This window comes from Xyrauchen texanus, chromosome 43 (genome assembly GCF_025860055.1).
Source record: "Xyrauchen texanus isolate HMW12.3.18 chromosome 43, RBS_HiC_50CHRs, whole genome shotgun sequence".
NCBI lineage: Eukaryota > Metazoa > Chordata > Actinopteri > Cypriniformes > Catostomidae > Xyrauchen > Xyrauchen texanus.
The window spans coordinates 29302463-29329459 of record NC_068318.1 but is presented as its reverse complement, the minus strand read 5'-3'; the positions used below and the strand labels follow the sequence as shown (position 1 = coordinate 29329459).

Here is a 26997-nt window from a genome sequence, read left to right as displayed (position 1 = left end):
CTTTTTCCTCCAAACATAACGATGGTCATTATGGCCAAACAGTTCCACTTTTCTTTCATTAGGCCAGAGGACATTTCTCCAAAAAGTAAGATCTTTCTCCCCATGTGCACTTGCAAACTGTAGTCTGGCTTTTTATGGTGGTTTTGGAGCAGTGGCTTCTTCCTTGCTGAGCAGCCTTTCAGGTTAAGTCGATAAAGGACTCGCTTTACTGTGGATATAGATACTTGTCTACCTGTTTCCTCCAGCATCTTCTCAAGGCTCTTTGCTGTTGTTCTGGGATTGATTTGCACTTTTCACGCCAAACTATATTCATCTCTAGGAGAGATAATGTGTCTTCTTCCTGAGAGGTATGATGGCTGCGTGGTCCCATGGTGTTTATACTTGCAATCTATTGTCTGTAAAGATGACCGTGGTACATTCAGGCTTTTGGAAATTGCACCCAAACATGAACAAGACTTGTGGAGGTCCACAATTTGTTCTGAGGTCTTGGCTGATTTCTTTTGATTATCCCATGATGTCAAGCAAAGAGGCACTGAGTTTGAAGGTTATGCAAAAGTGTGAAAATATTATTTGTGTGTATTTTGGACACAACAAATGTTAACTATTAAAATCAGCCTCAGCAAGTCAAAGGAATAGAAAGTGCCCACATTTGAAGAAACACCCAAATATGATTATATCGGCCATTGGCCACCCTTTTCTCTAGATACCAGTATCAGCCATTCAAAAAAAACAAAACTAATATTGGTCGACCAATATTGTCGAAGGTTCTTACTTGCACACAGGACACCGCCAAGTTCCTCTCTCACAGTTCAGCTGCAGGTAGGACTCCAGGTCAAAGCACTGCACAAGGACACGAGGCATCAGAGATGATGTTAATCAAGAAAACATGGTTTATACTGTGATAGAAATCCCATTTAAGTTAACAAGCCTCCCCACCTGTATGTGTCTGCAGTCGTGGCCCCTGGCAGGGAGCTGAATGCGCCGGAAGGTGATTGGACACTTGAGCGACACCTTGATGGCCGTCTGCTCCACCCGTCCTCGCCGTTAAGACCGGGAGTTCCGGGAATGGTGCCACTACTGAAGTTCCTCTTAACTAAGGAAGGACAGGAAGAAAGGAAAATGTTGTCATGGAGATGACCTAACCAATGAGTACTGGTTCTTTCCAAAGAAATTGCATTCGTACTCACTCTTAGTGACACAGTGCTCAGCTGGCAGGAGTCTCTTCTTCATGAGACCTTGAAGCACAGAGCGCACAGATGGCCTGTGAACCAGCTGCAGCACGAACAGATGAGACTGTAGCGAGAGACAGAGAGAAGGGCATGAACTCTGACCCATATAAAACCTTGTTTATTAGTAGAGATAAACGGTTTAAAAAATTCATCATGACTAATCTTTTAAGGTTTTCTATAATTTTCAGAATAAGCATAAATCATTTTGTAACTGTGTTGAAACGATTTAATCTCATCTTTTAAATTTTCATTGAGTGATTATTGTACCGAATAGGAAATAGTCTGCACATATATAGCACCTTTTTTGACCTTAGAGGTTACCCAAAGCACTTTACACTGTGTCCCAATCACCCATTCACACTCATACACCAATGACGACAGAGCTGCCATGCAAGGTGCTAGCCTGCCATTGGGAGCAACTTGGGGTTCAGTGTCTTGCCCAAGGACACTTCGGTATGTGGAGTCGTGTGGTCTGGGAATCGAACCGCCAACCCTGCAATTAGTGGCCGACCCGCTCTACCACCAGAGCCACAGCCGCCCCAACGTAACACTTTGGCCCCATTTACACCTTGCATTAACATGCGTTTCATATTCGGATAGTATCTGGATATTCTTAAACTGGATCGTATTTACATCTCCACTGTGATTGGATGGAGATCCAATCAAAGTTACCTGTGCAAAATGCAAAACGCTACACACATATTACATCAGAGGCTGTGGTAACTAAAAATGTCCATCTTTTAGCACATTTTAAAAACATTGATGGATAATTCAAATGCTTTCTATCACTTTTACAGTCAGGGTTTCCTTTCATTGAAAATGTTTTGCTGGACACCAAAGCTACATTTTGGGTCACCTAAGAAAATCTAATGATATATTATGAATTCTCTCACATTCAGCGCTGCACGAGTGAAGCTTGGTTTCACGTGTGACACGCATAATTCGAAAACAGGAGAGAGAGATGCAAGGAAGTGAGGATTTATTCCAAGAGTATTCTAATGGAATACTTAATAGGATTTTGTTCATTGTTCGAGACAAGATGGCAAGACTCAGGGTCTGTTGTGTTCTTCACACTTAACACAGCGCCAACAACAGATGACTGAAGGGGAACCCCATCACGTAATTAATTACTTGGGCAGCTGTATCCGGAGAACGAAAATGCATTTGCATTTATACCTTCTCTGAATGTGGTTTCAGTGATCTGATCAAAATGCGTCATTTCATGTGGTCAAGTGCAATCCGATAGCAATCCTATCACCAAAAACACATGTTAATGCAAGGTGTAAATGGGGCATTTTACACTTAGGTCCTTTAGGCTAACATTATTAAGTGTCGTGAATTAACAAAGAACAATATTTTAATAGCATTTTTTTATTCTTAGTCAATGTTAATTTATAAATGTACAATTGTCCACTGTAGATCATATTAGTTCATAAGGCAATATTAAATAAAACAATTTTAAATGTTAAAATATGCTAGTTTATGTCGGAATGAACATTAACCAAGATAAAGAGGTGCTGTTAATTGTTAATAACAGGAAGATTTCAATTGTCATTTAAGCACTGTTTTCTTGCACTGGTCATTCTGAGCATATTGTTGTGCATGTAAACGCCATCACTGAATATCACAATGACTTTAATGTGCTTTAAAACTTCAGTAACAAACATGCCCTTAAGTTGTTCAGTTTCACGAATCAAACTGTCCATTTCTGTGAATCGATTTAAAACTCCTGATGAGCCATTCAGAGGAAAATACATACTGTAGATTTACATTGATAAATACATAAATATTGAGTTAAATATCATCAAAAGGCTGTAACATATAATATTTTATATAGCTATATCACCTAGTCCTATTTAGGGCTCCAAGTATGAGTAGCAATAATAATAATGGTAGAGTTAGCATAAAGCTCAAAGTATACTTCGGTTAGACTTGAATGCTGGGTGTCTGCGTAAAAGACTCAAGATACAAATTTCGTCATCAACAGAGTACTATATCACTGAATTTCGTCATTAAAAATTGCTAGATGTAATCGCCTTTAAACACGAAGAGACAAAGGTAAAAACAACAGTGGATGTGCATGTCAAGAGTGCGTGTGTAATGGTGCGTTCATATACAACGTGAATACAATTTTCGCCTCGCTTTGCTCATGCGAGTTTGACTGCTGGAGGTGTTCACATACAATGCGAAGCTCGCGCAAGATAGGAGGAGGGGCTTCTACGACAACTTCCATCAACCATGGCCGATATCACAATGATGCTGTTCTGTATCTGTTGTGGAAGTCCCAGATATGTCGGAAAACCAAACGCTGTCATGTTTGTGTGCATGATATTATCTAATTATCCAGATTTCTTCTGCTACTACGTCAGTACGTCAGTGACATCTGGACAATCTCAATGCTCATAGGCTTTCGCGTCAACGCGTCATGCGGATATTTCGCTCGAGTTGAAAAATTTAAACACGCGTGAACACGCGAATGAAGCGATTTCGCGCCATTTGCTTCAATCGCGCCGCCCACCGCAAATTTGTGTCTATGCATTGACTTTGTATGTAATCACGCCACCCGAAATGCTCGATATGCGTTGTATGTGAATGCACCATAAGGAGGTCTGCATTTATATAACTACAGTCTGAAGGAATATTAAGACAGATCTTTATGGACATCTTAACTCCTGGAGAGAAACAGTCCAGTATCTCCTAGCAATCGTAGTGCGTATGCGCCAACCGCCTGTATATGCACACAGTCAAATGAAGGATACTTTGAAAGCAGAGCACTCGTTTGTATCCAGACACTAAGCTTTTGCTTTAAAACCAAAGTATACTTTGAGCTTAAGTACAATTCCTTACAGCATGCAAAAATTTTAGAAGTCTCTCTGTACTTACACAGCAGCAGGCCGTGACTGTGATCTGGATGGTGTTGCGTCCCGGCTGGCACACATGCTTTAGGTACAGGGGTTTGTGGGACGTCTTGTTGTCCCCGCGCTCGATGGTGAGAGGTGTGGCGTTGACGCTCACCTGCACTGATGCCGGCCAGTTGGTGTTCATCTGCCGGTCTTCATGGTGATAGCACTTAAACTGCAGCTCCAGGTCTGGCCTGTTAAACACACAGATGACACATCAACATGTCAGCACCAGTGAGCAACATAAACAGTCAAGATGAGCAGTGGATGAGCACTTAAAGGGACAGTTCACCCAAAAATATAAAATTCTGTCATCATTTACTGACCCTTCCACCCAGGGTTGATACAAACCCGTAGGATATTTCTTCTTCCGTGGAACACAAAAGGAATCATTAGGCAGAATGTTAACCTCAGTCACCATTCATTTACATTGAATCTTTTTTTCCATTCAATGAAAGTGAATGGTGACTGAGCTAAAGGCAAGCATTCTGCCGAATGTCTCCTTTTGTGTTCCACGGAAAACAGTAAGTCATACGGGTATAGATCAACATCAGGGTGATCAATTTATGATGTCATTTAAATTTTTGGTTGAACTATACCAAGTTTAACCCTTGTGTTGTGTTCGTTTTGTGCCAACACATTTTGTATTCGATTGTTTATAAATCTCTCATAATGGGGGCCTGGGTAGCTCAGCGATTAAAGATGCTGACTACCACCCCTGGAGTCCCGAATTTGAATCCAGGGCGTGCTGAGTGACTCCAGCCAGGTCTCCTATGCAACCAAATTGGCCTGGTTGCTAGGGAGGGTAGAGTCACATGGGGTAACCTCACAGTGGTCGCTATATTGTGGTTCGCGCTCATTGGGGCACTTGGTTTGTTGTGCGTGGATGCCGCAGAGAATAGCGTGAAACCTCCACATGTGCTATGCTGCCACGGTAATGCGCTCAACAAGCCACGTGATAAGATGCGCGGATTGACGGTCTCAAACGCGGAGACAACAGAGATTCGTCCTCCGCCACCCGGATTGAGGCGAGTCACTACGCCACCACGAGGACTTAAAGCGCATTGGGAATTGGGCATACCAAATTGGGGAGAAAATAAATAAATAAATCTTGCATATTGCATCTATAATAACAAGATATTGCTTTAGATCTTTTAATCAAATTTGTTTGTATTTATGACAGATTTTGTACTTTTTTCTTTTTGTATACATAAAAAAAAAACAACAAAAAAAAAAACATATATTTGTATTTATAGAAGGATTAATTGAACTGAGCTCATACCGGGTTAGTGGAGGGCAATCCCTGTGGAAAACACAAAAATATATAATAATTACATAATAAATTAGCAACCAATAGATTAATCTGAACAAAATAGGTGTCATTTTAAATCTTAGAATCGACTCAAAGCTTGGATTTTACAATGCATATAGCTGATCTGACCAATTCTTAAATAATGTTTGTTAATTTGTTGACAAATAAGAACCGTTTTGTACTTTATCACAACAATTATATTCAGAGTTGGTAAAACATACAAAAGATGATATAGCCACCTGTTATATATTGTTGGAAAGGTCTCAATTAGTAGAATACAATGTGTACATTTGTTTCACTCCGAGGCCAAACTGCAGTGGTTATTAGTGTATGAAATTCCCACAGACACACATTAATATTATAAACAGGAGTGGCTTTCTGTAACGTTTTTCCTTATTACTTCCTGAAACATACTGTATTTATAACAGAGATAATGACGTATCGTAACTTACAGCAGACTATTACGATTCAAATGAGCCCAAGCTCTTGAAATATTCCTCAAACAGTGTAGATGGAAAGAGGATGGAACAAAAGGGAACTCAATCCACATCGTCTATGTGTATGAGTGTCTGTGTTTGTGTTGTGTGCGCACATGTCCGAGGACTTTGTGTGTGCAAACACGCATCCAAATATGTGCTAATCTAAAGGATTGGGATGCTTCTAAACACTTAATATTTCTGTACTTTGTGGTCTAATCCGTTTATTTCCAGTGGCTGGTCATTTTTGACCGGGAAAACAACAAGTGTAACAAATTGAAATAAAACCAAAAATATGAAAAAGAAAATGGTCCAATTTAATTTGGTGTTTTCAAATACCATATGTGAACAAAGTCAATTAATTTTATTCCAATTGGATTAAGTAAAAAAAAAAGAAAAAAAAAGAAATATTTGTCCAGGTCAAAATGATCGGAACACAACATAAGGGTTAAGGACACAAGTTTATAACCTAAATGAGAACACACCATCCAATAAAACAAACATGATTAAACTTTAAACACAACATTGCTACATTGACCATTGAACAACCACACCTAAGCATGAGCTGCTTTAAGGGAAAGATGTTGTATGTGTTAAGTATAGAGTCTGACCTCATCATAAGTGTCTTGTAGACGGAGTCTCGCAGCTGGAAGACATGGTTGCTGACGGCCAGGTTGTGCTCCAGTCTGAAGGGTTCTAACACAACGCCGTCCCTTACTGGGAACGTCAGGCGGAGGTCATCACTGGGGTTCCCTACAGACAGAAGAGAAGAATTACAGTTAGAGGGTTACTGAACTGCCTTACGTTAGTTGATGGCTGTAGTTCTTTCATCAAGACAGAAATGAAGGAGACGGGAGAGATTACGCATTCAAATAGAGATTGATGTGCTGTGATTTGTTTAGTTGTGCAGATCTACAGCTTACTTTTTGATCATTTAAAGTTGTAAATACTTAAAGGAACAGTTCACCCAAAAACTAAACTCCTCTCATCATTTACTCACCCTCTTGTCGTCTCACAGTTACACTTACAGTGTTCAGTGGAACACAATCAAAGATATTTCAAAGGGAAATAATGTCTGTTTGTGTACATCATGCAAGTGAATGGTGACCAAAACTTTGAAGCTCCAAAAGGCAAATAAAGGCAGCATTAAAGAAATCCATTCAACATCTGTGGCTAAATCCATGCCTTCTGAAGTGATCCAGTCGGTTTTGTGTCTGAACAGAGCGAAACATAACTAAAAATGTTGACATCAGTCTCCTTGGCGATCACGATTTCAAGCTCAATTACACTCCCTAGTGCCATCTAGCGGTCTGTGCATGTGTCAAGCACTTCAGAAGACATGGATTAAACCATCGGAGTCTAAAGGATTACCTTTATGCTTGCATTTATGTCCTTTTTGAAGCTTAAAATGTGGTCTCCATTTACTTGCAGTTTGAGATGACATAAGGGTGAGTGCCACGGGGCGGCTGTGGCTCAGGTGGTAGAGCGGGTCGGCCACTAATTGCAGGGTTGGCGGTTCGATTCCCGGCCCACACAACTCCACATACCGAAGTGTCCTTGGGCAAGACACTGAACCCCAAGTTGCTCCCAATGGCAGTCTAGCGCCTTGCATGGCAGCTCTGCTGTCATTGGTGTGTGAATAAGTGTATGTGTGTGAATGGGTGAATGAGACACAGTGTAAAGCGTTTAATACCGCTAAGGTTAAAAAGGCCCTATATAAGTGCAGACCATTTATTGGTGCATCCCTAGAGAACGCGATAACTTTTTACTTTTTCACACAAAGATCCCAGAATGCAGAGAAGGGGTGGGGTGATGGTTTAGATGCAATTCCATGTTTTACCTGTAGGGGGCTGCAGAGAGTTGATATTGGGCTTGACATCATGGAGGAAGGGCGATTTGACATCTTGGCCGGGGGACATATACGGGGGCATTGAACTGCCAGGGGTCATAGGAGGAGTGGGGTTTCCTGGGAGAGGAGAGCTGGGATATCCTGTCATTGCACGCCCGGGCTGCGAAAGACAGGCACATTCAGGCATTACTATCTGCACCAAGATTATCTTACAACAAAGTTTTCATAACTGAAACGCTGCAAAACAGATTCAGCTGTGTGGAATTTGGACTATGACTGTCAAAGTCCGATCATGGCACTGGTGGAATATTAACAAGCAGCTTCCTTCAAAACACAGACTCACATTTCAGCAAACGGGTCAATGAGATGACAAACAGGTGATATTTTTAAGTTTAAAAGACATGTGGTAAGGCCTTACAAAAGTGATCTTTGTATTCATGTTGGTTTCATACTTTTATACTATTTCCTATCAAAATTGAGATTTAATGACTTGAAAAATGTCAAGTAGTGTAACCAAGTCTTACCTCACACTTTGAATATGCCTTGTTTTCAAATTTTTCATCTTTTCAAAGTAAAAACTTTTTTTTAGTCATGAACAAAGAGGTTTTCTCATGGTTACTCCACTTGACCTAAACTGACCGTCATAAAAAGGTTAAAATAGCTCCCCTACAAAAAAATATGTAAATGACGAAAATATGAAATTAAAATTTTTTTTAATCAAAAGAGGTCTATTCAAGTGATTTTCTGAATGAATTGCATTTTAAATATATTTTTTTAAATAACTTAATAGATCCAGGGAAAAAATTGAGCATCACATCATAAACCACTATGACAGTATGTGAGAAAGGACGCTAACCCCATTGACAGAGGCCTGGTTGAAGGTGTTGTATCCAGCTCCCGTCACTCCAGAGGATAGGCTGTTGTGGCTGTTGCCTTGTCCGTTAAACTGGTCCTAGTAATCAAACAAAACAATTTAAACATCAAGCTTAAAACACAGGAAGTTGGGGGTCCTGGGTAGCTCAGCAAGCAAAGACGCTGTCTAACAACCCTGGAGTCACGAATACAAATCCAGGGTGTGCTGAGTGACTCCACCCAGGTCTCCTAAGCAACCAAATTGACCAAAGCTAGGGAGGGGAGAGTCACATGTGGTAACCTCCTTGTGGTAATGTGGTTCTCACTCTCAGTGGGGCATGTGGGGAGTTGTGCGTGGATACTGCATAGAATAGCGTGAAGCCTCCACGCGTGCTATGTCTCCTCGGTAAAGTCGCTCAACAAGCCACGTGATAAGATGCGCGGATTGACAGTCTCAGACGCGGAGGCAACTGAGATTCGTACTCCGCCACCTGGATTGAGGTGAGTCACTATTCCCATGCATTGGGAATTGGTCATTCCAAATTGGGGAGAAAGGTGGAGAACAAAAAAACCCAGAGGAAATTGACCCAACCACATTAAGAGTAATTATAGTGCTGAAGCCCAAGTATACTTCGCTCAGATGTGAATACGAACATTGACCCCCCTCACCATTCTATACAGCACTGTGGCAGCAGTGGAGTCATTCAGGTTCCTAAGCACTACCATCTCACAGGGCCTGAAGTAGGAGACCCACATTGACTCAGTAGAGGTTGTACTTCCTTCGCCAGCTGAGGAAGTTCAAGCTGCCACAGGTGCTGCTGATACAGTTCTACTCAGAGTCTGTGCTCTGCACTTCAATAAATGTCTGGTTTGGTTCAGCTGCGAAATCAGACATCAGAAGACTACAAAAGGACACTTCGGACTGCTGAGAGGATTATTGGATGCCCCCTGCCCTCCATTCAAGAACTATACACTTCCAGATTGAGGAAAAGGGCAATAAAAATCACTCTGGACCCCACTCACCCAGTCCACTACCTTTTTGAACAGTTGGCTTCTGGCCGGCGCTACAGAGCACCAGAACCATCAGGCACAGGAATATATATATATATATATATATTTTGTGAAATGTATACACATTTCTATTCACTTTTAATTTGTATTCTATTTTTTGTGTACTGGAAGCTTCTGTCACCAAGCCCAATTCCTTGTATGTGTAAGCATACTTGGCAATAAAACTCATTCTGATTCTAGGCATCTGTGTACAGGGCGTGTGCTGGAAATTGCGTTATTATCAGAGTGCTCGAGCACTGAATGCATGCGGACCGGGTTTTATATCTGCGCGTTCTGTAAACGTGCATTAGGTGCATGCGCCTGGATTTTTTGCACTAATTAGTGGGTCCACAAGTTAGCAGCATAGTATACTTTGGGCTTGAGGCTCTGTTGCAAAAACTTGTGTACTTCCTACATAGACAGCTGCCTTTCCATGTAGCATCCCACCTGTGAAAGATCCTCATATTGTTGCAATCAAAATGATTCAACCCCCCAAGACAGTAAGGATTTACAAAGCTTTTCTGATGACCCAGAATCTTTAAACTTTACATCTATATCAGTTGAGTGACACATTCAATGTCATAGTGTGAATATATAACCTAATATTTGTAAATAGCAGGATTTTAAAAAATACAGCCATGTCATAATTATGTAACCGCTATCGTTTCTTAAATATGTAAGGCTACACAAGTAATTATTTTAAAACTAAATTAAGTCATCAATCTGCAATGGCACTTATTTAATTGTTTTAAAATTAAAATGCAAGTTTAGCGTTGTAAGCAAACATTTATTTATATGCAAAAAATGCCATAACATATAAGCTGCCTCAAAAGCTAATAGAGGAGATTATATAATAGAGAAGGTTTTATAGATGTATGACACTAAACTGAAAATGAGTTTTAGACCCATGGGTCAGCAGTACATCTGGAGTAAGATGACAAGGTGATGACAAGAACGACACCATCCCCACAGTCAAGCATGGAGGTGGGTCAGTCCTGTTATGGGGGTGTTTTGTGCCTGCAAGAAACAGCTATCCTGACTATGTGACTGACACCATGGATTCTTTCAGGTATCAGGCCATTTTGGCAGGAAAAATGTGATGCCTTCAGTGTGTAAATTGAAGCTCTGTGATCACTGGAATATCCAGAAAGACAAAAACACCAAGGATACATCCAAGTTATCCAAAATCTGGTTCAGGGATAGGTCGTGGAATGTCCTTAAATGGCCCTTTCAGTCCATCATTAAAGTCCCATTGCAAACCTTTGTTGGGATTTCAAGGAAGCAGTGGCAGCACAGAAACCAAATAATGTCAATGAGCTGGAAGCTTTTGCTCATGAGAAATGTGTAAAAATTCTAATAGAGAGGTGTCCGAAGCCTGAGAACACTTACCTGAAACATTTATTTGCTGTTATTAAGGATAAAAGATACTCCACAAATGATTGACTTTGGGGGTTGAATGTTTTTGACATGACATTTGTGGAGAGAATTAGTTATCTTTTATTTAAAAATTTGGGTAAACTGAACTCTTTGTTCTCACAATCATTCAAATGTCTATTCAAAACTTACTTTGACTGTTTACTGATGTTTTAGTTGATGTGTTTTATTTCACATCACCAGAATGTATTGCTGGTCAGGGGGGTTGAATAATTTCGATTGCAACTGTAAGTGCTGTATAGGCAGCAACTCGACTGCTATTTATTTGATGCACAGTGAAACTCTAAAGCGCACCTACCAGCATAACCTAAAGTGTACCTGCCTACACAGGGACCTCACTAGGTTTTGGAACAGTGCCTAAATGTTTCAAACACAAAATATCGGTGCACTCGTTGAGTGCATATTGCATTGATACGACTATGATAATCTAATGCTGTAATTCCAAACTCTGCATGGAATTTAAAGTGCCGGGTCGAGCTCGTCTTTCACTGGTACTTCCAAAAATCTTTTCACATCTAGTTGCCTCTTGAAAGTTCACTGCAGTGTTTGCAAGTATCAAATACTAGAGTGTTTCTCTTAAAACAGCATCTTGTTTTTCACTAATACTGATGAAAGAACCAGTTCTTTGGAAATATGATACCGTTCGCATCATGTGATGTTGCAATTTGCTAGTGAAACGGTTTGAACTTTCAACATTTCAGAAAGTACCTAACTTAATCTGTCATTATAGTAATAGTTGACCCACAAATAAAAATAAGTTATCTTCCATGAAACACAAAAGTAGTTAGGCAGGATGTTCAATCAGTGCCGTTTCTCATACCATGAAAATGGTCCATGGACTGCCTGGTGTGCGCCTTAAAATTGTGGTATGTTCCACAGAAACTATTGTATGGCTTCAGAAGACTTTGTGTTAAGTGTAAAAGTCACATTGACAACTTGTGCCTTCTGAAGTTTTGCAGTCCCTGGTTACTGCATGCTTTCATTCTATAGCAAATAGCAGAGTATATATTCTTCAAAAATTGTCCTATGGATTTCATTTGGATTTGGCAAGACATCAGAGTGAGTATCATTTTTGGATCCACTATTCTATTAAAAACATTAATTTGACATCACTGAAAATTAAGAATCTTACCTTGTAGAACTGGCTGGGGTTTCCTGGTCCTGCAGGATACTGGCCCATATTGGGTTGTTGGAGGGGCATTCGATGGGCTGGGTAAGATGGTGAAGGGGCAGACCGCTGGGGTCCAGGACCATGGTACTGCATGGGCTGGCCTGGGTATGGGCCCCCAGCTCCCATTCCGGGACCATACTGCTGACCCGGAAATCCCTGTAGGCAACGAATAAAATTCCAGTACATAACCAAGTTGTCAACACCATGCGGAAATGAGATTTGTATGACCAATGACCCTTAAACATGTGAAAGATGAAAAGTAGGGTTGGACCCTACATGAAAGGTCATATTGGGTCAAGACTCACGTCGGAGTTGTAGGGGCGTTTCAGACCCTGCTGGTGTCGCGGAGGACCCTGCTGGCCTCCAGAATAGACGGGATGCTGAGGCAACCTCTGGCCCTGCTGTGTGTACATGGGTCCCATGGAAGGGGGTCTGGAGCCGACCATTCCGGACGGGGTCATGCCGGGCGGGCCGCGGGGCCCGGAGTGCGACAGGAACTGGGTATTGTAAGAGGAAGCGCCACCCATCTGCAGAGCAAAATAACACAGTTCCACACCCATCAGAACCAGCGTCGGGTAACAATGGCTGGAGACAAGCCTGCTGCTGTGACTTATGGCTGACAAGCTCCGGGCACGAAAGGGAAATGCAACTAGGTCACCACGGTAAACAATGAAGTCCTGTCTAGCCTGTGTGGCAGTGAAGTCTGCTGTATAAAACTGGGCAGACAGTAAAGTCCACTGTGAGCAGACAGGAAATATATAAATATATATATATATATATATATATATATATATATATATATATATATATATATATATATATATATTTGTTTGCAATACTTAAAGCCATGTTTTTGGACTAAGGGCTTGTTTTTCTGTGTTGGACCAGAAGAGGGCGAAATAAGTGCAAAGAACGAGAGGTTACAAGGCATCTCTCTATGTGAATTTTAGTGCAAAGCATTTACAATAAAAAATAGAGCCAATCATTGTGGCAATCAGATTAACAACGTAAAAAACGAGATATAGAATTACACCATTAATCACTAAAATATTTAAAACGAACGTTCACTCAAAAATAAAAATTCTGTCATTATTCACTCACCCAAAAGTTGTTCCAAAACTGTATAGATTCTGTGAAACAGAAAAGGAGATGTTAGATTGAATGACAGCCTCAGTAACAATTCACTTTCATTCCAAACAATGAAAGTAAATAGTGACTGAGAATGTCATTCTGCCTAATATCTCCTTTTGAGTTGGAAACAACATGTGTGAGTAAATAATTACAGAAGTATAATTTTCAGGTCATCACTCTGCACGGTGAACGCAGGGGTAAACAATATCTATGTCGGTGACCTTCCCTTTAGTGCCATTTATCGCAGTCACTTCATCAAATGCTCAAATGAACAAGGTCCCTTACAGGCCCGTAGTTTAGTTCTTGGTTTTGCTTCTCCTGTATCGCGGCGACTGTTGCCGTGGCGGTGGCTGTCGCCGTGGCGGCGGCGGCGGCCACAGCTGCTGCAGCGGCTGCTTGGGTGAAGTCGTTGGGCGGGCGAACACCATGGGGTGGCATCCCCAGGGATCCTCCTCCATTATTGGGGTAACTGAAGAGGAAACAGAGAAGACAAATATCTTATGAATTGTGTGAAATCATATCCCATTTGGGTCATAAAATAAGGATCAGCAGCACTGCTGAATAATACGACCCGAGGTATTAGGCAAGGTGTTGTGTGAGTGGTCTTCTGAGCCAAGGGAGACGCTGAGTGCTCCAAGTCAGTGATTCAAAAGATTTATTGCGATGCAAATTGATCTTAAGGGACGCAAACGTGCGCGTGTGTTTGTGTGAGTCAGCGCAGGGGTGGGACAAACAGTGCACACATCCCCCACTGTGGTGACATCTGCAGGCTGCCTGACGTCATGCATTTCCCACGAGGGAGAGTCTAAACGTAGCCACACCATCACACACTCAAACACAGGCCGTTTGGACAATGTGATGCGTCATTTTGTGTCGGAAGTTGCAAAGGGTCGTTTATCTAGAAATCTGATATTAGGCCAAAAAAAAAAAAAAAAAAACAACAGTAGGACTGTTTACACTTAGTAGTAAAATAAACAAAACTATTTTTCTAATTTTTTAATAAATGATACACAGAAAGCCTATAACGGACATGTCTGTCACCGGTTGCTATACTCGCACAAAAAAAAAAAATTCTTTTTTAAAAAGTGATTCATAGTGATGAATAATGATGAATTTGCTTTTCAAGAGTTTCTCACCTGCCCCCATATCCAGGCCCGGCTGAATATCCTCCACTGGGACGCCCGTACATGCCCTGTTGCATGTAGCCCTTGTTGGGCTCAGGGTAGCCCTGCTGGCCCATAAACTGAGGGGAGTTCATGCCTGGGCTGTTGCCAGGCATCATGTGACCACCGGCTGAGTTTCCGCCTGGACCCATGGGAGCGCCAAAAACCTGCCGAGAATGAGATTAATTTTTAAACTATGAACTGAGAGATAGGAGAAATGGAGTGGTTTTTGATAGAGGAGAAGGGCAACCAGAAAAGGACATTTATTTATTCTACTCTGTGATTATTCTGACATTGACGCTGTTGTGAGCATAAAAAAATAAATAAAAATGCAATTGACTAGGTTTCTTTTTATGTCTGTCTGTGAGACAATCTATGGGAGGCTTAAAGTCATAAAAATGTCCTATAACATTTTATTTGTTACTATTTGATTGTTATTGTATATTTTTTTTTTGCCTCATTAGTCAAATATATATATATATATACATACATACATACATACACACACAACCACTTTATTAGGTACACCTGTGTACTTATTCATGTGATTATCTAACTGCAGCCTCATCTTTTTGCTCCTGAATGACTGAAGTGGAACACGACATGGTCATCTGCTGTAGCCATCTGCCTAAAGTTCGATGTGTTGTGCATTCTGAGATGCTATTCTGCTCACTACAATTGTACAGAGTGGTTATCTGAGTTACCACAGCCTTTCTGACCTCCGAGCATATTCTAGAGACTGTTGTGCATGAATAACATGCCACAGTCGAAATCACGGAGATCACATTTTCCCCCCATTTTGATGGTTGATGTGAACATTAAAGCTCCTGACCCGTATCTGAATTATTTTATGCATTGCACTGCTGCCACATGATTGGCCAATTAGATAATCGCATGAAAATGTAGGTGTACAGGAGTTCCTAATAAAGTGGTCGATGTGTATATATATATATTAGGGCTGTTGATTTAATGCGTAAATTAAGTGCGATTCATTTGATAAAAAAATAATGTGTTAAAAATATGAACGCAAATATGAACCCCAGACCGTAATAAGGAAGATTCCTGAGAAATGCAAGCTTGTAGTACCACCTGTTTACTCCAGAGGGCAGTAATTGAAATTTCAGCTGTGTGGCAACTTGCAGTTTATACAGTGAAGAAAACAACCCTTCAGCAGAAGCACTGTTGCGCTCTAAATTATTGTATTATAATATATATTGTCATTTATTTCAGCCATCAGCAACCTTGCTCTTTAAATAACAGCGTCAGAATCGGTTACTAAAAAACTCACTCAATGTCTGACATGACCATAAGGGACGTTTATTGGTTCTTTACTGGGGTAGTACACCCAAAAATGAAAATCCTGTCATCATTCACTAACAGCAGCAATGCTGTTGTAAACCTGTATGACCTTTTTTTCCCTTCAGTGGAACACAAAAGAAAATGTCAAGCAGAATCTTAGTCACCCTTTACATCTATACAATGAAAGTCAATTGAGACGAATACGAACATTGTCAAACATCTTTTGTGATCCATGAAAGAAAAAGTCACATCAGGGTGATTATATGACGACAGAATTTTCATTTTTAAGAGAATTAGTCGTTAACGTAAGAACCACTCCAACCGATTCAGTAAGTCAATGAGTTGCCCAACACATTCAGAATGACGTGTGAACCAGATCTGCTGATTCATTGACATCTTTGACTCAAAAGAACAATTTTTCCACAATCAGGACGTCACTAGTTCCCAGGAAGACAGTGCCTTGTTTGCTTTTAGGTTACCACACTAGTGATTTAATTACCTGGCTGGGTGAAGGATTGGTTACCCCCCACACTGTGGTTACCACAGAGAGGGAGCCTGCAGGCTGATTGGGGCCTTGCTGCCAGGGGACAGGATCATATAGGTAAGAGGCGTCACTGTGGGGCGAGAGAAAACACTGGGGTTATTACCAGGTTTTTAATTCACTTGCTACTGATCTGACATACATTATCTGGAGCCAGCTCTAGATAATATTGCATTCTATAACATTTGTCATGGTATGTATGATATATGCATATGGTGTGAAGTGTGAGCGAGAGCGACTTCAGACGTGTCATAGCCACATGCTCTGGAGGTACTCGGCACAATGTTTCCATGACAACTCCACAGTCACTTAGAGACAGGAAAGAGTAACTATGCCAAGGGAGAGGGGGTGAGAGAGTAAGTGTGTGTGTACCTACTGTTTTCTGTGTAACTGGATCAAACCAGATCGCTCTCAATAATCCGGTCCCATCTTTCCATAATTAGCCAAACTACATCACACACTGATTTAAACAGGGAAACATGGACTCTTAGTGGGTAGATGCCATTTTTTATTTTGACGTGAATGAAAACGATATTGTAAGGGATAGTACAGTCTGTTCAATAGGTTGTTGTGTCCTGAAAAGATGTGCACACGTACACACGCAAATACAAATACACGGGTAACATGCCTTCAACAGAACAACAATAGAAGGAACCTCAGGCAAAACTTGTTCAGAGGGAAATAGTAGTTCCTTTTTCAAAACATCAAATATATTTGAGCTGTTCTAATACAATTATATACATTATTTTTCCCAACAATATTGCAATGATACTTCAGATCCAACAATCAATATTTGTATGCATGCAATTTATTTCAACATTCACTACAGTTCTGTTAAAAAGTCAAATCAACAGATTTAGTTTCAATCTCAATCTTATTATATTGTGATGCATTTCAATGTATTAGACAGTTAAATATTTGCGTTGTATCACAAGGTCGATGGCGAAGAACTTTGCCGTAAAATGTAGCGTTACTTCAACTTCGGGAACTTTCACTTTCCAGGGGTTGATTTTTATTTAGACAAACTGATTTTTAAATGTTTCTTTTTGTTACATGAAAGTCTCACCAAAACTGAATTGTAAACTTTTTCCCAGACCTTCAAAATTAATCGTTGGTACTTTTCAAATGCATTTTATGTACACATTTAACTGTTTTTGAATGTGCCAGACCCAGACTTTCAATTTTAAACCATGTAAATCCATTGTAAAAAATAAAATGGTTTAAAACTAGGATAAATTAAACAAAGAGTGAAACAAACCATTTCAATATTTATTATGTGAAAATAATTTGTATTATTAAAAAATTAAATTGTGGCCTCATTTCCAAAACGCCAAGCAATTTTGCCCCTTATATTATTTTCTTCTTCAATAATTAGTGTACTTGCTAACAAGTCGACAAATTGTCAGTTGTGAGAATGTTTGAGATGAAATATGAGACAAGTGATGTTTGATCCGAAAAAATAAATAATACATTAAAATAAAAGGTAAATGCCACTTGTGAGCCCAATATTTATATTACCAATAATAAATGCAAAGGGTTGAAATATTATTTAATTGTATGGATTTACGATACACAAAATGAAAGCTTTCAAAATGTCTCAGCAAGACAAAAGGAGTCTGCAATTTTATTCCAAAAATGTAATTTCCATCACAGAATTCTATCAAACACAATACAGGATTTTAGATGTACTGGAAATTACACAGTGGTGGGAATTTTCATAAAATAAATAAATAAATAATATCTCATGTGATGCATGTACATACACTGCTGTACAATGTTAGAAAACAAATAAAAAATAAAAATAAGTGTGAGAAAATGACTTTCTAGAGTGCCAAAAATGACCAAAGTTCATGAGAAACACTCATTTATTGCAAAGTATGTATTTTGTACCCATTTACAGGTGTGGTATAAAGCTCATTCTGAACCCTGGATTCCAGGTAAACTCTCAGCTTATCCAAGTCGCAACGACTCGAGTGTATCCAGCTCATTAAAGGGACAGTTCATCCAATAATGAAAATTCTCTCATTATTTACCAGGTGTGTATGACTTTCTTTGCTAAATATGTTAAAATACATTTTGATGCTCCAAAAACCACAGACATCAATATGACACCAATTGTTGTAAAGCCAACACAATCATTTTGGTGTGAAAGCCAAGTACTTTTTTTAAAGTTAGGAGCGTGTGATGAAATCGCATTGGTACGTAAAACGCTCGAGAACTGACACATGTGCATCACAGCCGAAAGAGCAGCGCTGTTTACAAGAGAGGAGGAAAGCTGTATTGAAGCTTTGTTGGTTTTGATCTCTATTTATCCATTTCTTTACTCACAATGGTACATTTGTGTGCTCATCCTGGATGTTGAGAGGAGAACGTGTGATTACATCTGTATCATGGCAACTCGAATACGTCAAACCAGAGACCGCTTGGACTCCACCCTCCAGTGAAGCCAGAAGCGATGGTTTATAGTTAAAAGGTACTTAAATATTGATTATTTTTTGCACCAAAAGTGACCATATAGCTTTAGAAAACATTAATTTAACAGCTGGTGTCTTATGGATAATGTTTATGCTGACTGTCTTTGATTTTTGGAGCTTCAAGTGAGAAATCTGCATTCACTTGCATTTTAAGGACCAACTGAGCTAAGAATTTTTTTTTTCAAATGTGTTTGGTGAAGAAAGAAAGGCATACACACCTGGTATCATGTGGGCGAGTAAATAATGAGAGAATTCAAATTTTTGGGTGAACTATTCCTTTAAACCTGTGAGTGCTTATTGAGCGATAACTGGCTCTGAACAGCATCTCACCCTGACTGGCCTTAGACACCGCAATCCTACTCCCGCATGAATGCCTCTTCTCCACAAAGCTCTTGAAGAAAACCAAGATCCCTTTCTTGACACACTCCCACCTCGACCTGCAGCAAAGTGTCCGCTGGCTTGCGGCACACAGGATATTGAGGTTCCAACAAAGCCTCAATGATCGGCTGGTCATTGCACTGCTGAGGCAAATAAACAAACCGAACTATCAGCAGCTTAGAGGTATTCCATAAGAGGCAGAGGTTTTTCTTAAGTTCCTCTGCAGTAAAAACACCAGATACCCCCTCTTTCTGAAACAGGAAACTGTGGTTCCAGAGCCAAACCCTCCAGCAGCCAATCAGCACTGAAGGGACAGCGCAGCCAATCTAAATAATAAAAAAAAAAACAACACTCTGGCAGATTCAGGGCTCGGTAAATGATAGCAGAGGTGTGGGTGCAGGGATTGAGTTTGGGCCCCAATGCCTGCTCTGCTGCAGGCGATTTATCTTCGGCATTCTGTAGTGAGAGTAATATGCCACCTTCCACTTATTTTTAAGTGTATAGACCCTTTAACTGCTCAAATATCAGTGAAACCAATATTCTGCCAAGTACACCTACCTAAGACAGCCTGCCATACATTTGCTAAATATACTGTATAAAAGACAGAATTACACTGCATGCTCAAAATCATCTAAAATTATCCAGATAATAAGTAATTAGTTCTTTGAATACTATAAAAACACCTGTAGGTCTTTACTAATGGCTTAGTGAATTATTAACACTTCCAATTACAATCAAATAAGGTTATTGAGCGTGATACCATATCTCCCATTTTAAGTTCTAGGTTTGAGTTTGGGTCTCACCAACTACCTAGCAATGTTTGTCACGATTCAATACATCACGATGCATCACAATATCATAGTTGGATAGCAACTGAAATGGTAACAAATGCACTGGAAAGACCCACGTGTTTGTTTGAGAGAAACTTGCAATATCTGATTGTATCAGCACAGTCCAAAACCTTTTATTCTCTATTTCTTAACATAAACTTCAATGTGCTGGTGCTTTAAAGAACCCTGAAATAGTCAAGTGGTTTTTATTGTCGTTCAACCATATACAGTTAGTACAGTACAGTGAAATGAGACAACGTTCCTCCTGGACCACGGTGCTACATAAAACAACATAGGAGAAACACAGAACCACATGAGACTACACAGACTAAATAACATACCTATATAAAGTGTACATGCAAACGTGTGCAAAAAGTACGGGACAGTACAATAAATGACTAAAAATGAACAGGACAATAGGCACAGTGAGAGACAGTGCAGCGCCGACCAGTACTCAGTAGTGCAAAAAGATGACAGTTTCTAAAAATGCCAAATGTAAACATAACATACTATGAGATAGTGTTATATGGACATAGCAGTTATTGAGGTAGCAGCCAGGTATAAATTGACAATAGGTGTGTGCCGATACCGATATCCAATTATTTTGTATCTGCCGATTCTGATAGTTTGGTGGTTCTGCTTGTTCTAAAAGAAATTTAAAGGGTATCATATCCTGAGGAATCAAATTTTCCTTGATATTTACACATATAAGAGGCCATTCTACTATAAAAACATACTGTAAATTCCAGAACTCAAAACTTAATCCCCAATCCAATAAAAGCATTCATTGAAACCAAGCTGCTAAAACGCCCCATTCTCTACATTCGCAACTTCCTTACATCACTTGGGATCCTCATTAATTCAAGATGGTCTCTACAGCAACAATACCAACGCTTATTTTAAAATCATCGCACACATGACCCCACCCAGTGCTCACTTGGCTTATAAACAGAGACAGAGAGAAGGACAAAAGGCCTACTGTCTGTGGCCTAACTACTCCTGAACACGAAAGCGGACCCAACTTTGAAATTATTTTTGTATACAAACATGTACTAAACAAACGTCTTCGACTGTTGTCATCTCTCTGGCATGCTTTTGAAAGACGCAGTGTCAAGTGTCAAGAGAAGATGCGTTTCATCAGTTGCTGTGGCTCCTGTCGTTTTGTTGCTTAACCTGTTTCCGAACACCGCCTTGATTTGAGCACAAGCATAAAAGGACATACTCAAAATACAATGGCTCTAATTTAGTGGAAAATGGACATAACATTTTTTTCCCACAATATGTTTGTCATTTTCTTGTTTTATAACATCACATCAAAGAAACATACAGTAACAATACAACAGACTGATTAGATATCTCTGACATAATTGATCAAAAGTAAAACCATCATTTTCCGAATACCTTTTATATTCCATGACTTAAATCCTCCATCTTTCTTACCAGGTGTAGACTGTTCATTACCCTAAATAGGAATACATTGAGACAGTTCAGGAATATCACCTACATGTTTATGTGCATCATGCCAGACCGAGATTGTGTTTTTAAGAAAATGATTTTTTGTGCACTTCAAATGACTTAATATCCGAGGAGTATAGATACAGATTTAAATGGCAGATCTGGAACGGACTCTTGTTCGATGCCTACCCAGGATGGGGGCCCTGTTGTATGGAAATAATATGATGCTGAGGTCAGTTGGGCAGCCATATAATACCATCTGAGTTTGGGAAGTTGAAGCCCTCCCGTCTCATAAGTCAGATATAATAGTTTATGGTGAAGTCAAGCTTTCCTGTCACTCCAGAGAAATTGACCAAATAATTTGTCAAAAGTTTGTCATAAAACAAGTTTGGTAGTGGCAGTGGGAGTGCTTGAAAATAATTTAAATATTTGGGTAGAATAGTTTTATTGTATTTATTCGTCCGACCATGGATATAGGCAAATTGGACCAGCTATTCAATGCTTCAGACACCCAAGTACCTGAATCCTTCAGTAGAAAGACCCCATGAAACAGAGTATTGACTATGGGACTATGTCTTTCTTCCTTATTAAGAAATATGAATACTGATTTGGAATTATTGATTTTATATGAAACTTCCTAAAAAACAATTTCAATTAATCTCATCAAATTGGGAATACTACTTTTTACATTTGTCAGGAATAATATTATGTCATCTGTATATAAAAAAAAAATACACCCCCCACAATTGTAATGCCTGATAATCCAGTATGTGTTCACACAGCAATGGCTAGAGGTTCAATTGGTAACACAAATAGGTTTGCTATAAACAAAACGGTCTCGAGATGGTACTATCAGTTAGGATCTCGACTGCTGAGTTTGTGTAAAATTATCAAATCCATTTGAGAAAGGTTTTGCCTAATCCGAATCTTGGGAGTACTTCAAAAAGGTAAACCCATTCTATCCTATCAAAGGCTTGAAAAGCATCTACTGATAATATTGCTGTCTCTTTTGCATTATGTCTCTCATATAGTATATTCAAGACTATTGTGACCATGTCTTTTTTGTACAAAACCTTGCTGATCATCAATAATCAACTGAGGAAGATATTTATCTTATATCTTATCTTCTAGAAAGTGCTTTACAAAGTATTTTTGTGTCACATCCCATTAAACTAATTGGTCTGTAAGACGATCATTCAGATGGGGGTTTGGTTTTAATATAAAAGTTATTATAGCTAATCTTAATAAATCTGGGAGCGATCCTTCAATAAACGATTCTTCATACATGTCAAGAAATGGCTTACAAGTTGTCTTTTAAATGTTTTATAAAACTCTATTGGTAACCGGTCCGGGTGCTTTACCACTATTAATGTCCCCTGTAGCCTCAAAGTTCTTCTGTTGTCAATTGACTGTCTAGTGCTATTTTTTCCATCATCTTATATAGTCTGAAATTGTAACTGGTCAATTAACGTGTTCTGCAACTTCTAAAAGTTTTTACAATGATTATTAATCTCTAATGGGTCCATAGTTAAATTGCCAGATATTGATTTTATACTATTAATTGTTACCTCCCTTTTCCCCCTGATAATAGTATGCTTGCTTAGTTCACATTAGATTTTTAGCTACTTCGTCAGTTGTTAATTTATCATAATTAGCTCTCATGACAGATAGATTATGTAATTTTTCAGGGTCGTTGACAATATTAATTTCAGTCTCAGCTTTTTTAATTTGGTTTTCTAATGCTCGTAATTCTTGGTTGTACCGTTTGGTTTTAGAACATGTATAACTAATGATTTCTCCTCTTATATAAGCATTAAATGCTTCCCATTTGATGCTGGCAATAGCTTCTTAACTGGATTAAATTCCCGTTGGATCCGAACAGTCTCTGCTGAGAGATCCTGCGCGAATGATATCTTGGCCCTGTCGTGCGCGATGTCTCGTCATCTTGATTCAAGCAAATTCTTTCTCCTGAAACTTTAAAAAGCGAATGAGGATCGCTCTGTTTTGGTTGGGCTTTCCCGACGCTAGTGTCAATGAACCCGCTCCAAGGTGAACGATCTATCAGGATTCAGCCCCAGCCATTGTGTCAACATGCCATTTATAAAGTCAAGGTGTGTTCTTTGGCCCTCGGCGCCCTCTCGTGTACAAAAAAGCAGAAGGTTCTTTCTTCTGCCCCGGTTCTCCAGGTCATCTGTTTTGGATTCAAGGTAAGAGATTTGTTTGATGGCCGAGTCTAGTGCGGCTTCTGGTTTTTCAAGTGTTTTTTCTGTATCGTGTATGCAGCATTCAGCTCCCTCGATATGTGTTGCATTTGAAGAGACGTCTCTTTTTACATCTGTCACTTTGCATTCCAATGCAGCCATTGAGATCACTATGTCAGTCAGACGGGTATCAATATTGTCCAACTTTGTTCAGAATTCAGCTCAGAGCGATTTCAGCTCTCTTAGAACTTCGGCTAAGCTGGCCATGTGGTTAGCTTCTGCTTCACTTGGTGTATCTGCTGAAGTTGCTTAGTGCCTGTCTTGCGTCCTCGAGTAAATATATCACACTGTTTCGTTGTAGGAGGTTTTGACATATCAACGCAATGTATTATTTAAAATGCTAGCAGTATATATTAGGGGCTTTTGTATTACATTGTGAAAAGTTGCTTGGAGCCTCCCACTAAGCTGCCATCCTGATCCTTGGAAAATGGACATAAATAATAATTCTTTATGAAATAAATATGAGAATATTTCAAAATGTCCATAAATGTGCACGCAGTTGGACTGAATGTTCTATTGGATGTTCACTGAAGCCTGCTAGGGACACTCTGAGGGAGTTTACATCACTGAATAGGTACGTGCGTCTTTATAACGGTTTCATTTTCATAACTCTCGCTTTTATATTTTGATATGTTGCAAATTAAGATATTCTATTATGAAACATTGGCTGAATATCAAAGCTGAAGTATTAGACATTTCTTATGATTTATAGTTTGTCACGATTAATCAAGATTTTCAGAAATATGGTCAAAAATTATCATATATTACAAAATTATGACTGCTTTGGTGACTTTATCAGTGGACCTTAGGGAAGATAATGAAAAAAAAAAAAAATGACCCCTTTAAATATAGCTTTTTTTTTAAGTTTTGAAAATCAACAATGAAAAAACACGAGCAGTAGGTTTAGACTGTTAGGGGTGTTGCTCAGGGAAGCAGGTGTCAGTTCAAGGGGGATTGGAAAGTTCAGAATGTGGTTAAAGAGGAAAGAGTGGGTGCGAGTTGCACTTTGACGTGCAGCTGCACCAAGCCGATGTTCAGGAGCTACAGTGAGGTATCTCAAACTGACCTATGTGGCGTTGGAGGCAGGGCAGGTTTCATGGAGTTGATGGGGTTCATCGGAGGAATCTAGGGGTCTACGGGGCACCCCAACTCTCCTCAACCTAGCAGGCAGTCTGGAAAATAAAGAAAGAGAAAGACATATTACATTGACAGCACTCAATCAGAATAAAGATTATTTTCCCCCATGACTCACAGAGGCAGAGACGTATGGTGACAGGGGGCATTATCAGCTGTAGTAGCTTTAACCAATTTATTAGGAGGGCTCTTAGATGGCTACGGTTCAGCCAGACGGCATGAGGGGTTAATCCATAACTGACAGTGCCAGCACATTTTCTCTGCTCACCCCCGCACTTTGACAGGTCGGGTTTTGCAATCATTTCCTTGAGTTGGAACCCCTCCACCAATCGCAGTTTAAAAAGCAGGCAGCGCCACACACAAAGGAGCAAGATTTGACAGCATGTGGAATCTCTTGGGCTGCAGTCAGGGTACAAGAAAGCTGGGAAAGACTGCGGCACTAAAGACAAAAGCCAGTGTGAAACATGCTTTAAAATAGAGCAAAGGCTGCAAACTGAACGTTTGACGCGTTTGTGGTCGTATGTCTTACTGCACGATTCTTGCACCCTGCATCATTGGGAGAAGCCGGTGAGGGAGGGAGCGAAAGGGGAGGGCTATTTATAGCTCTTTGATTTCAAAAGGAAAAGAAAAATGAGATGTGGAAAAGCGGCGGTTCTCATGGCCGCAGTTTTGAGATCTGAGCAACCTGGTCAATTATTTAAGTGATTAGGGAGCACGTAGTGACAAAAGAGGGTTCACCCTCCTTGCTTCTTTGTATGTGTGTGTGTGTACGTTTAGGTGATTGTACATGTTAATAATGACAATAAGACCCCAACCCACCCCCATGCCCCACCCCAATGCCTCTCCGTCTGCCTCCACTCTCAGAGGTGTAGCTTGATTAGCACACATGCTAATTTGCTGCCAACATCAGTGGATATCAGGCCCACCCACGCCCTTAAACACTTCCCTCTCTGCTTCCATTTTCTTCTCCTTCCTTACAGATTTAGGTCAGACACCCCACAGCTTGAAAAGAGAGGTGGATGAATGCTGTAAGGAGGGGGGCTTGAGGAAGAGTCTCTCAGAGGAGTGACAGAGTTGATCAGAAAAGGTTCACCAACAGGGATAATGAGATGATAGAGTGGAGGATGAGAGAAAGGGAGGGGGCGGTAAAAACAAAATGAGATCTTCCACTGTCATGTTTTGATAACCACTTGACTGAAGCAGGCTTAGCAATATTTACATGCTCGCATGGTCGCTTCCGTTAGCAATTACACCAGCCTGCCTGTGTAAAGAGGCTTTTAGCAAGTGTGCATCTGATTTCAGCAGTCTTTGCAATGCTGTACCACAGCATTGGACTTTGCTTGATATATTGGTGATCTTATCAAGTTATTTTTAAATGATAAAGTATACTCTGTAGACTGTGAGCCCATATGGACACATACACACTATGACTGCTTTGTGATACTCACGTAGCACAGTCAACGGCAAGTTCATGCGCCGACAAGGTGAAAGGACATGGACTGTCAAGTAAAGCTAGGACATGGACAGTCCGCATGTACCGTGCTGATGGCAAAATTTGCGTCTCTCACACACACACACACACACACACACACACGCAAACACACGCAAACACACGCAAACACACACACACACGGAAAACAGAAGTATACCTTGGCCTTAAGTCTATGGGAATTGCTTGCCCATTTTACGGCTCGGTGAAAATCGTCAGAATCGTCTGTAGTCAGACTATAAAAATGAACAAACACCTCTCCTCAATAAGGTGCATGATATTAGTATCATTCATGTCTGTAGTGCAAGCGGTATGGGTCGTGTTCCACCTATGTATGAGATATAGTATTAATGATGTGTGCCTTTGCACACACCCCTAAAAATAAACATGATTCAGGCAAAATTTCTATAGTGTTGCATACCTACTCACTCCATCTGATTGTTGCACATTGCACCTTTCTGATATATTACTGATATATTAAGCTCTCCAACTTAAGTAACAGCTGACTGATGAACATTCATTATGTTTAATAAGCCCAGTGCTGCTTAGCCCACCCCTATGATCATTAA

The 26997-nt window shown here is 40.0% G+C and overlaps 1 protein-coding gene across 1 annotated transcript in view; it reads right to left on the bottom strand.

Annotated features, from left to right (window-relative positions):
* Positions 1–26997, bottom strand: part of LOC127635626 (zinc finger MIZ domain-containing protein 2-like) — a 51648-nt gene that overhangs the window by 5221 nt on the left and 19430 nt on the right. Inside the window, 14 exon segments of the mRNA XM_052115781.1 lie at positions 773–840; positions 937–1031; positions 1034–1093; positions 1188–1293; positions 4113–4323; positions 6529–6670; positions 7758–7926; positions 8623–8718; positions 12235–12429; positions 12579–12800; positions 13690–13873; positions 14541–14734; positions 16366–16480; positions 24872–24977. Of these exon segments, the coding sequence (XP_051971741.1) occupies positions 773–840; positions 937–1031; positions 1034–1093; positions 1188–1293; positions 4113–4323; positions 6529–6670; positions 7758–7926; positions 8623–8718; positions 12235–12429; positions 12579–12800; positions 13690–13873; positions 14541–14734; positions 16366–16480; positions 24872–24921 (1907 nt within the window). The 5' untranslated portion in view covers positions 24922–24977.